The 13,224-nt window shown below is 40.2% G+C and overlaps 1 protein-coding gene across 5 annotated transcripts in view; it reads left to right on the forward strand.

The window, feature by feature from the left end:
- The window catches only part of Zw10 (Zeste-white 10), a 52,449-nt gene that overhangs the window by 8,299 nt on the left and 30,926 nt on the right, over nucleotides 1-13,224 (forward strand). For 4 of the 5 annotated variants that reach the window (XM_053797092.2, XM_053797094.2, XM_070101955.1 and 1 more), the window contains 4 exons: nucleotides 2,737-2,954; nucleotides 3,110-3,289; nucleotides 4,774-4,893; nucleotides 11,121-11,326. In XM_053797092.2, the coding sequence (XP_053653067.1) occupies nucleotides 2,737-2,954; nucleotides 3,110-3,289; nucleotides 4,774-4,893; nucleotides 11,121-11,326 (724 nt within the window). Of the gene's footprint in view, nucleotides 1-117; nucleotides 396-2,736; nucleotides 2,955-3,109; nucleotides 3,290-4,773; nucleotides 4,894-11,120; nucleotides 11,327-13,224 lie in introns of those variants that run through there. The other variant, XM_070101952.1, reaches the window with a different exon arrangement.

The raw sequence follows: 13,224 nt of genomic DNA on the forward strand, positions 1-13,224 counted from the left end.
CGCACGTAACCCCTCCCACAGCGTTGCAAATCCCTCTATTCCCTCCTCATCACCTAACACACTTGGAAATTTCCAATAACCCCCAGATATACCTGCTAGTGACTCCCACGCCACCTCTGCTACTACCGCCCGATGATCCGAATAAGCTACTTCTATTGTACGGAAAAATGTCAACCCAACCCCTTGAGATATATACAGCCTATCCAACCTAGCAGCGTAACCCCGTCTTACAGAAGTGTGCTCTACCTCCCACGCCCCTCCTCCAACCGCATCCCACAACTGAATATCCCTCAAAAGATCTCGCAAGGCCGCCGACACGTGCCCCGCCCCTTTTGGTTCCACGTCAGCCCTCCTAATAACGCAGTTCCAGTCCCCACCAACGACGGCCACTGCAGGTAAACCACGTAAGAAGAAAACTAGTTCTTCACATAAAAAATCCCTTTTTACCCTCACATCATTTTCTGCTGGTGCATACACACTTACAAAAGATACCCTCTGCCCCATCCACCACCCATCCACGCGCAATACTCTTCCCCCCCCTCCCCCCTCACTTCTTAGCAACACAAACGGGCTTGCCTCCCTGATCAATATACCCACACCACCTTTCAGACGTGCAGATGGCAGAGTCATGACCTGAAACCCCTCCACCTCGAGCACTCTTCCCTCCTTGAAATTGTGTTCTTGCAGGAACACTACATCCACCCTATATTTATACAGAAACATTCGAAACCATTCCTTCTTCACACTATTACACAGTCCATTTACGTTCACAGTCATACACCTAAGGCCTCTTTATAGTTTCCAACCCTTCCTCCTCTCTTCATCCCAGGGCCTCCTGCCCCAGAGCCAGCACAAGGCTTCACACCATCAACCCTCCCCCCTTTTTTGCGATGCCTCTTATCGTGACTACTTCGACATTGCTCTTCCTTCCTCCCAGACCTCTGCGCCGGCGTCAGGACATCATCTGAGTCTGACGCCGCCGCTCTCTTCCTCGTGATGCCCTCTACATCCATGTTATCTTCTGAGGTTCCCTCACGATGTACCTCAACCTCCACCACGCCTCGTTCCACAGCACACGGCGACAACTCACTCTTACTAGTTGGCCCGTCAACCCTGCTATGGTTTTTATCATTACATTCCTCTAGAGGCAACGCCGTGCCTCTCACCAGCTCAGGAACAACATCCTCTGCAGGCGGCGTCAATGTCCTTAACACTTCCTGAAGCTCTTCCTCTAGAGCCTGCACTTGCACTTCTGCACTTTTCCCTTGTCTAGTAACAGATCCTTTTACATCACAGCTTACCTCACACATGCCAGTCTCCTCTTTGGAATCCTCCACCTCTTCACTCCACAAGCGCCCAAGCCCTTGCTTTCGCGTGGGGCTCTCAACAGCTATCACGCTGGTAACTGGTGCTTCACCAGTTTGTGCTGGCGCCCTTCTCAGCTTCACGCACTCTGCCGCCATATGGTCGTACGCCCCACATATTCTGCACGTACATCTCTGTCCGGCATACGATACCATAACTTGCGTCCTGAAGTCCTCCAACACAACGTAAGATGGCATGGGATGTCTCAGAGTCATCTTCAGGGAAAAGGTACCCTCCGGACGGCCCAAGGAAGCACCTGCCGTCCACTTGCCCTTTTGTGCCAGATGTACGGTTCCATATGTCTCAAAAACACTCCTGATGTCAGCCTCATCTGCCTCAAATGGGACATTACGTATCTTAACCCATGTAAAGTGGCGAGATACGTCGATCAAACGCACCTTCACAGCTGGAGTAGCGTCAAGACTCACGTCTTGGAATCTCGTCACCAAAGACTCGTACACGGACGTGGAATTCAGTTTGACGAAGATTCTGTAAGCCCCATTCAGGGCTATACCATACACCTCATCGTCCTGGATTCCATAGGTCTCCCTAATGATTGTTGGGAGTAAGACTTGCGCTGAAGAGGGTGAAATCGCCCCACGAAGCAGCTCAATACCAATGGTATTTACGCGCCTCCTCACACTTAGCGCCATGTTGATACAAGGTAGCTCGCCTGAAAACAGCAGAGGGGTGCAGAGCACAACCGCACTCTACCGTGGTCAGGCAGCGAATGTTGACTTTTAGTTTGTAAGATTGATACTTGGACTATTAAAGGTAAAGTTTTGTTGTCATGTTCCTAGCACCCATTCTACAAAAACCGATCCATTGGGCTGTTTGTGTTACTTAATACCTGATTTGACTTAGGTACAGTGGTTTATTGTTAAAAATTAGGGGCTATCAACTTGTAATCATTCAATTTCATAAACATATAGTGTAAGTATATTTTGGGTTAAAAATCCTGCCTTACACTGATTATTAGAACAAATGAAAATGAGGGGACTGAGCAAATCTCCTCTCAGTGATATCATATAAAATGACTAATTGGTTAGCAGGATAATTTGTATTTCATAATTTAATTTCTCTTTTACAATACGATTGTTATATGCAATAGTGTACAGTAATTATATTGTTAGATATTAAATGGGTAGGCTATCCATTTTTCGTCTACATACATCGGCAAAACTGGATTTCTTGCTGCTGTGAACATTGAAGGATGAACCAAGTTTTGCATAACTAAAGTAGTTTTATAATCCCAGTTTTGCTGGGTTTTAATTGATAATGAAGTTTATGTACAGCTAATGCATGATATGCTCACATGAACACATGCACGCATGTTATTCCCATAATATATAATGCAATTCTTTATTTGAGGGAGCAGAAGTGGACGAGATAAAACAGTCAAGGGAGTCGATGGACAACTGGAGGAGTTGGCAAAGCGAGCAGAAGAGGCACGTGAAGGGGTACTCCATGCTTTGGGATCACGCTACATAAAGCTAACTAACTCTTTATATGATACCAGTCATCTCCAAGAAAGTGTTAGTGCTGCCTTACATGATCTTACAAGTCTTCATGACTCTATAGATGAAGAGGTAAAGAAAAAATAGCTTATATTGATGAGATTGAAGGAAATGTACCATATTGCTGTGATCTTTATTGGTAAATATAATTTAAATTTGGTATCAAGTATTTTTTGTAAATCTGTTAATTTGTCATGTGATTTATATTTTGATGACATGATTCTCAGGTGGCTAATGGTGTTAAAGGCAGTATTGGTGAGTTTGGAGCATTGGTTCGCCGGTGGAGAGAAGTTCTTGTAGGATTAGAAGCTGCTAGCACTCTTCTTAAAATTCATACGCTTTTGGATGAAGCTCACCAAGCTCAGCTTAAACATGAATTTCTCACAACTGCAGAAAATCTGGCAAAGGTGTGATAAAATCATGAATGTCTGAAAATTAACAATGTTTTGTATCCTATATCTTTGTTGAAAGTGTTCTGCATAATACAATATTATAGTAAAGTTTTTATTGATTACAGTTGTAGATGAATGGTTACATGAATTGATTACAGTATCTGCAGCAAGCTGAACAGCAGTAAATTAAATGTTTATGTATTTTGCAAAGCACTAAACTCATATGGACCATTCAGTGATTTTATTATATAGTATGGGTATTTTTTTTTTTTTTTAACAAGTTGGCCGTCTCCCACTGAAGCAGGGTGACCCAAAAAGAAAGAAAATCCTCAAAAAGAAAATGCTTTCATCATCATTCAACACTTTTACCTCACTCACACATAATCACTGTTTTTGCAGAGGTGCTCAGAATACAACAGTTCAGAAGCATATACGTATAAAGATACACAATGTATCCCTCCAAACTGCCAATATCCCAAACCCTTCCTTTAAAGTGCAGGCATTGTACTTCCCATTTCCAGGACTCAAGTCCGTCTATATAAAAATGACCAGTTTCCCCTGAATCCTTTCACTAAGTATTACCCTGCTCGTGCTCCAACAGCTTGTCAGGTCCCAAATACCATTTGTTTCCATTCACTCCTATCTAACACGCTCATGCACACTTGCTGGAAGTCCAAGCCCCTCACCCACAAAACCTCCTTTACCCCCTCCCTCCAACCTTTTCAAGGACGACCCCTACCTCACCTTCCTTTCCCTACAGATTTATACTCTCCATGTCATTCTACTTTGATCCATTCTCTCTAAATGGCCAAACCGCCTCAACAACCTCTCTTCAGCCCTCTGACTAATACTTTTATTAACTCCACACCTTCTCCTAATTTCCACACTCCGAATTTTCTGCAAAATATTTACACCACACGTGGCCCTTAGACAGGACATCTCCACTGCCTCCAAACATCTCCTCACTGCAGCATTTACAACCCAAGCTTCACACCCATATAAGAGTGTTGGTACCACTATACTTTCATACATTCCCTTCTTTGCCTCCATAGATAACATTTTTTGTCTCCACATACACCTCAATGCACCAGTCACCTTTTTTCCTTCATCAATTCTATGATTAACCTTGTCCTTCATAAATCCATCCGCTGACACGTGAACTCCCAAATATCTGAAAACATTCACTTCTTCCATACTCCTCCTCTCCAATTTGATATCCAATTTTTCTTTTATCTAAATCATTTGATACCCTCATCACCTTACTCTTTTCTATGTATGTGTATGTTTATATATGTAAGTACGGTATTTATGTATGTACAGTATGTGATGTTATAAGTATACGTATCTTCTTTCAACAAACTGGCTGTATTCCATTGAGGCAGAGTGACCAAAAAAGAAAAACGCAAGTTTTTCTTATGAAATTTTGAAATTTATATAGGAGAATGGGTTACTAGCCCCTTGCTCCATACGTATATATAACATATTTATATTTTTTGCAGGTTGAAGTTTTATTACGGGAAGCATCAGAAAAGGAGGTGGAAGGGGAGTTAGAAATCTTAGCAACTGTACAGGAAAAAGTAATTGTTCGAAGGACGCAGCTGGTGTACACAATTGGAGAGGTAAGAAATTGCAAATGTGCTTCAGGTATATAAATGGTCTTGTCTTATAGTTGAGGTTTTATTGCAATATACAGTGCTGTTATATTGCTTGTTTTTTGTATTTGTATTTTGTTCAGAATAACTTAGTGCAATAAAAGAAACACCCCTCCCTCAAGGGAGGTTCCTTAATGCTGTTGAGGGGGCTCTTGATCTTAGGAATTACACCTATGTTCAGATTCCTTGAATTGAATCTGAATACCTTCCATTTCTCCAGGTGCTTCATAACCCCGATGGATTTAGTGCTCCCTATGAATATATTATTTATTATTATTATTAACACATCGGCCATTTCCCACCAAGGCAGAGTGGCCCATCATTCACTCCATCATTGTCTTGCTAGAGGCGTGCTTACACTACAGTTGTAAAACTGCAACACTAACACCCCTCCTTTAGAGTGCAGGCACTGTACTTCTCATCTCCAGGACTCAAGTCCGGCCTGCCGGTTTCCCGGAATCTCTTCATAAATGTTACTTTGCTCACACATCAACAGTAAGTGAAGTCATAAAAATCATTTGTCTCCATTCGCTCCTATCTAGCACACTCACGCATGCTTGCTGGAAGTCCAAGGCCCTTGCACACAAAACCTTTTTTACCTCCTCCCTCCAGCGTTTCCTAGGCCGACTCCTAGTTTGGCTTAGGGGCCGGCCAGGGAGTAATAATTGCTGATATTAATAGTGAATGTGTTTCTTTTTCAGGTCACCCTACCTTGGTGGGAGATGATAACTGTGTTAAAAATATTAATGGTGTAAAAAAGGACCAACTACCTGTATACATGTATGTATACAGTTTTGGAAATCAGTTAAAAAAAATTGCTATTACTGCATTCAATTTATAATAATGATATTCTTTTTAACACTCTAGATATCTTCTACCGAGGCTGGTTACCCTGCCTCAGTAGGAGACAAGTAATTTATACAGACTGGGTTATTAGCCCCTGTAATAATAATAATAATAATAATATAAAGTAATTATGTAAAATATCATTTTCATTTATTCGAGTATAGGTTAAGGTTTTTATAAATAAATTTCTCTAGCTTATTGATTGAAGCTTGGCAGATATAGTTGTCCTCCTTTGCTAAAGGTAGGGTTCATGATGAAATAAGATAGTCAGAATGTTATTGGATTAGACCAATCTATCTTTAGACTTAGCTGAAAGGCAGGTAAATTCATTTATTACTACAAATTATGGCTTTTCTATTTTTTCTCTATAATACAGAATTCTCTGCACACTGCTTAATTTAATGGAGACCCAGGCAGTTTTAAACTTCCATTGAGCTTCCACTCAACGGTAGTACAAGGTCTCGTCTCTCTTGTATAAGAAGCCCACTTCAATACGGTACATACTTGTGACTGGTCTCGAGTTTTCCAACTCCCACACTTTGACCAGGGACCAAGCTTCTCTGGTGCTTGCCTGGTCAACCAGGCTGTTGTTGGCAGCTTACTGGTCCAAATATCCATCACAGCCTGTTAAACTGTCACTTGGCAGAAGTAGTGATCCACTTTTCTTCCAGTTAATTATACCTGCAGTATTTCTGATAGCTGCTAACAACAGGTTGAATAGTCGAGCCTCATACTGTGCCTATGGCTTCTGTACTTTTCATCAAGTTTATTTTACATTTCTACTATATCTCTCACTCCAGTACATTACAGCCACTCCTCACTTTACAAGAGAGTTCCGTTCCTAAGACCACGTCAGTAAACAAATTCGTCGCTAAACAGAGTGTACTATAATGGTAGTGGGTTTGAGTCAACCATCTTTGGTATTGTTTTAATGTCACCTTTGCACCGTTTCTAACATTTTTAGTATATTTTTAAATGTTTATACAGTAGTGTACTGTATATTTTAATATACAGAATAGAGGAAATCAGCTCTAATATACATTATTTAGGTATGCATACTAGTCAGAGAGCCCGTCTTAAATCCAAGTCATTAGTAAACGAGTACGTCTCTAAGTGAGGAGAGGCTGTGTAGTGTTTAGGTTTGGAATAGGCCCTCCAGTACCTTCCATGTATATATGATCATGTATCTCCTTCCTCTGCTCTAGAGAATATATATTCAGTACATATTTTTTTTTTTCTTTTTGGGTCACCCTGCCTCGGTGGGAGATGGCCGATTTGTTAAAAAAAAAAGTATTTACATATTTAATATGGTATTTGAAGGCTGGAGGCAGTGGAGATGAAGTGTCTAAAGGCAATGTGCAATGTGAATATAATGCAGAGAATCATAGCTTGAAGATTAGAAGGAGATGTAGGGTTTCTAAAAGTAGTATCCAGAGGGCAGAGGAAAAGTTGTGAGGTGGTTTGAATATTTAGAGAGGATGGAACAAAATAGAATGACTTTGAGGGCACATAAATTTGGAGTGGAAGGAACGCAGAGTAGGTGTCATCTTAGGTAAGGTTGGAGGAAAGGGTAAAGGAGGTTTTGTGTGCAAGGGGTTTGGACTTTCAGCAAGCATGTGTGAGTACGTTAGATAGTAAGTGGAGACGAATGGTTTTTATGATTTGTTGGAGTGTGAGCAAAGTAACATTTATGAAAGGATTCAGAGAAACTGGTTAGCCAGGCTTGAGTCCTGGAGGTAGGAAGTACAGTGGACTCCCGCATAACGATATTATTTCAATCCAGAAGTCTGTTTGGGTGCCGTTATAGACCGAATTTGTTCCCATAAGAAATATTGTGAATTAGATTAGTCCATTTCAGACCCCTAAAAATACACCTACAAAAGCACTTACAAAAATAAACTTACATAATTGGTCGAGTTGGGAGCTGATCGTTATCCGGGGGTCCACTGTATAGTGCCTGCACTCTGAAGGAGGGGTGTTGATATATTGCAGTTCTTAAACTGTAGTGTAGGCATGCCTCTGGCAAGACTGATAGAATGAATGTTGATGAAAGTGTGTCTTTTTTTTTTTTGGGGTCACCCTGCCTCAATGGGAAATAGTTGATGTGCTAATAAAAAATAGTTACTGTTTTTAATTACAGTGATATTATATAGGTAATAATTTATGTATGTTAACCCATTTTAACCATTTTTTTTAGCATGTCAGCCGTTTCTTACTGAGGCAGGGTGACCCAAAAAAAGAAAGAAAAAACTTTCATCATTCAACACTTTCACCATCACTTGTACACTGTCTTTGCAGAGGCACTCAGATACAACAGCTTAGATGTCCCTCCAAACTGCCAGTATCCCAAACCCCTCCTTTAAAGTACAGGCATTGTACTTCCCATTTCCAGAACTCAAGTCTGGCTAACTGATTTCCCTGAAAGCCTTCACAAAACATTACCCTGCTCACACTCCAAGATCTCATCAGGTCCCAAAAACCATTCGTCTCCATTCACTCCTATCTAACACGCTCATGCACGCTTGCTGGAAGTCCAAGCCCCTCACCCACAAAACCTTCTTTACTCCCTCCCTCCAACCTTTTTGAGGATGACCTCTACCCCACCTTCCTTCCCCCTACAGATTTATACAGTTTCCAAGTCATTCTACTTTGTTCCATTCTCTGTAAATGACCAAACCACCTCAACAACCCCTCTTCAGCCCTCTGACTAGTACTTTTAGTGACTCCACACCACCTACTAATTTCCACACTATGAATTCTCTGCATAATATTTGCACAACACATTGCCCTTAGACAGGACATTTTTGCTGCCTTCAGCCACCTCTTTGCAGTAGCATTGACAACCCATGCTTCACACCCATATAAGAATGTTGGTACCACTTTACTCTCATACATTCCCTTCTTTGCCTCCATGGATAACATTATTTGTGTACACAGATATCTCAGTACACCACTCACCTTTTTTCCTTCATCAGTTCTATGGTTAACCTCATCCTTCATAAACCCATCCTAACACGTCAACTCCTAAGTATCTGAAAACATTCAATTCTTTCATACTCTCTCCCTCCAGTGTGATATCCAATTTTTCTTTATCTAAATCATTTGATACCCTCATCACCTTACTATTATTTATGTTCACTTTCAACTTTCTACCTTTACACACTGTGTCATACTAAAAAAATTAGAGGATTTAATAGGCTATTGTGGCTAGGGGCCAGTGAATCCAGAATGAGTCCTCCCTGTCACCCTGCCTCATTGGGATATGGCTGGTTTGTTGAAAAAAAAAATGAGTTATATATTTGAATTCATCTTGTACGACTTTCTATTAACACAGCCTTCACAGATGTTGATACTGTGCAAGATGTCAGTGTAATAAATGTTTAAAGACATTTTGCCCACCAGGGGATTTATAAACCTAATACAGTGGACCCTCGACATTCGATACTAATGCATTCCTGAGAGCTATCGAATGTCGAAAATATCGAAAGTCAAATTAATTTTCCCCATAAGAAATAATGGAAATCAAATTAATTTTCCCCATAAGAAATAATGGAAATCAAATTAATCCCTGCAAGACACCCAAAAGTATGAAAAAAAAAAAATTTACCACATGAAATATTAAGTTTAATGCAATAGAATAATTACAATAACAACAATAACAATAGAATAATTGACACTTATCTTTAATGAAGATCTGGTGATGATTGATGGGATGGGAGGAGGGGAGAGTGTCGAAGTTGTTACTGTTTAGAAGGGGAATCCCCTTCCATTAGGACTTGAGGTAGCAAGTCCTTTTCTGGGGTTACTTCCCTTCTTCTTTTAATGCCACTAGGACCAGCTTGAGAGTCACTGGACCTCTGTCGCCGTTCCTTTAAGATTTGTCTAAAATGGGCCATAACACTGTCATTGTAATAGTCACCAGCACGGCTTGCAATAGCTGTGTTTGGGTGATTTTCATCCATAAAGGTTTGCAGTTCAACCCACTTTGCACACATTTCCTTAATTTTTGAAGTAGGCACAATGGAGTCCAGAACTGGCATAGGCTTCTCAGGGTTAGCCCCAAACCCTTCAAAATCTTTCTTAATTTCCATACTAATTCTCACCCTTTTTACCACAGGGTTGGCACTAGAAGCTTTCTTGGGGCCCATGGTGACTTATTTTGCAGAAACAAGCACCAAAAACAGTGATAATATGGATAATATGGAATGTACTGAATGTATCCTTAGATGCGCGCACACTGGCTGGCTTGTAAACACTGGCACACACGGGGCAGTTCAGGCCACATGTGGACACGTCTCGTATGAATCGTATCGAATGTCGGGTTTTCCATCGAATGTCGAGGCGAAATTTTTGCATTAAAATGCATTGAATGTCAGATTTATCGAATGTCGATGCCATCGAATGTCAGGGATCCACTGTACAAAAACTTTATTTAGTGGAACATGATAGGATGTAGTACAGTGGTAGGATTGACATGTAATGAAGACGTAATAGTAGTAATAGCAGTGCCCAAGTAGGTGTGGGCAGTGACATTCCAGTGGACATGTGATTTTACCTGATTACTCTGTCTTGGCATGTTAAGGTTAATTGATTCAAAACTTAAGAGGCATTATTGGTTGCAATAATAAGCAAAGATTCTAGTCATGCATTTCTGGAGTTTGTCTTTTAATCATTTTGTTGTTCCATTTCATGATTTGTCTACTTAAACTTCTATATACAATGTACGCCTTTTTCATGTTCTCTCTCGTACATGCACACTATCTGTGTTCACTGGCTGCTGTCGCTGACACTGCTGCCGTTACTACAGCTGCTGATGCCGTCACCCCCACTGCTGCTGCTTCTGTTTCTGTTGCTGCTGCTTCTACTTCTGCTTTATCTTATTCTGCTGCTGGTGCTTCTTCACTCTTCCATATGCCAACTTTACTATCTCTACTACCTTCTGTTTCCCTAAAGTCTCCTTCTGTTGACTAGTGATAAAATCCCTGGTGGGACTTGATCACCAGGTTTAGCACAGGTGTGGCACATGTCTTATTCACCTTGCATTTCATGCTGTTTATGATTGTAGTGTTTCTAATTTTCCATGGTACTGCCTTATCAAGTGTGAAAGGCTGTGTTACTGCCGGAACGAAGGTGGAAATTTTCAAGAACCGGTTGGATTGATACTTGCTAGCAGTGCTAGATCAATCATGTTGTGATGGCTTTGTGTGCTTGTGGGGTGCTGGAAGCAAATGTATAGTTGACAAAGCAGTCACAGATGAAGTTTGGCCTAAAGCCAAGTTTCAAGAATACAGATCCTAAAACCATTGATACATATGTCACAGTAATTCAAAATTTTCTTTCATTTGTAGATTTGGGGTGAAACTGTCAAATGGGAGGAAGAGCGTTTAAAAGATGGATCATGTTCAGTGACACTTTTGATTTGCACTAGCGTGAATCAATCATCAGAAGACAGCCTTGAGAAGTTAAAACAAATGCTAGGAGCTTTCTACCTACTGGGTGAACTCCAGCGCAGAATTGTAGGACTTGGCAAGAATCTCATGAAGCATTTTTTTGGGTAAGGTTTATTTTTTTATACCACATAAATACTTTTGTTTCCCACAAAAGTATTTATATGATCATAAGAAAGTAGATACAGTATTGTTAAAACTATTTTCCTTGATAAGTTTTGCCTGATGAATTTTAATAATGGAATAGGAAGAATATGTATTTGTCTAGACCAGGGCTACTCAATTGGTGGCCTGCGGTCCAAATCCGGACCTTCTGAGTGTTCTAGTTGGACCGCGGGCTTCAGGAGAAAGCTTAGTTAAATAACAGCTGTTACCACTTTCAGGATCAGGTGGTACACAAGAGTGGGATTAATACATTATTCTTTCTCAATGGAATGCATACACTGAATGGAATACAGTATTCTGTCATGGCTAAATAGTGATATTTTCTTCCATTCAATGGCAATTCATATAGGTAATTATCACTTATGCAATAAAGTTGACTTTTTTGGCATTTTGGAAAAAGAGTTTTGGTCGCATATGGGCTGGGAAGTCTGGCGACCCTGGTGCAACTTTGAATTTTGGGAAAGGTGCATTTGGGTTTGTACAAGGTATGATTTTGGATTTTCTCATTTTCTCTTTAGCAAGTTTGATTTTAATTTGCTGTGCCCACCTCTTTTATGAATAATTACGTTGGTAGGGTATTTAGTATTGAATCATGTTGTGATCAAATTCTTCACATCAATGTTTAATCAAATTTGTTAAAAATTTTCCTCATTCTGGCTCTTCCTAATTTATGTAGAGTGGATATAAAGCATATTTTATTTTAATAAATACAGATAAATTTCAGTAATAAATACATATGATAATACAGAGGACAACTGCTTCACTATTATTTTATAGTCTAAATATGACTTACAGTTTTTGGGCTTTTTAATGCTCCAGATATATATTTCCATATCAAATGATATCTTTTACTAAACTAGTTATGTCTTTTTAAAGGAGATGTGGCATGTTCAAAAAGAAGTAAGTTTGATGATGAAAAGCATCAGTTCTAAGCTGTTGCCTCATATGTAGTGAATCAGTTGCCTTAGTGAAGAGCAATAATATGAAATGCCATTCTTTTTTTTTTTTTTTTTAACATAATGAAACTTTCTTTCAACACACCGGCTGTATCCCACTGAGGCGGGGTGGCCCAAAATAATAAATGAAAGTTTCTCCTTTTACATTTAGTAATATATACAGGAGAAGGGATTACTAGCTCCTTGCTCCCGGCATTTTAGTCGCCTCTTACAACACGCATGGCTTACGGAGGAAGAATTCTGTTCCACTTCCCCATGGAGAGAAGAGGAAATAAATAAGAACAAGAACTAGAAAGAAAATAGCAGAAAACCCAGAGGGGTGTGTATATATATGCTTGTATATGTATGTGTAGTGTGACCTAAGTGTAAGTAGAAGTAGCAAGACGTACCTGAAATCTCGCATGTTCATGAGACAGAATAAAAAGACACCAGCAATCCTACCATCATGTAAAACAATTACAGGCTTTCGTTTTACACTCACTTGGCAGGACGGTAGTACCTCCCTGGGTGGTTGCTGTCTACCAACCTACTTCTTTCTTTCTCTCAACACACTGGCCGTATCCCACCGAGGCGGGGTGGCCCAAAAAGAAAAACGAAAGTTTCTCCTTTTACATTTAGTAATATATACAGGAGAAGGGGTTACTAGCCCTTTGCTCCTGGCATTTTAGTCGCCTCTTACAACACGCATGGCTTACGGAGGAAGAATTCTGTTCCACTTCCCCATGGAGGTAAGAGGAAATAAACAAGAACAAGAACTAAGAACGTGTGACCTAAGTGTAAGTAGAAGTAGCAAGACGTGCCTGAAATCTTGCATGTGTATGAGACAGAATAAAAAGACACCAGCAATCCTACCATCATGTAAAACAATTACAGGCTTTCGTTTT

The sequence above is a fragment of the Cherax quadricarinatus genome, chromosome 79, assembly GCF_038502225.1.
Source record: "Cherax quadricarinatus isolate ZL_2023a chromosome 79, ASM3850222v1, whole genome shotgun sequence".
Taxonomy (NCBI): Eukaryota; Metazoa; Arthropoda; class Malacostraca; order Decapoda; family Parastacidae; genus Cherax; species Cherax quadricarinatus.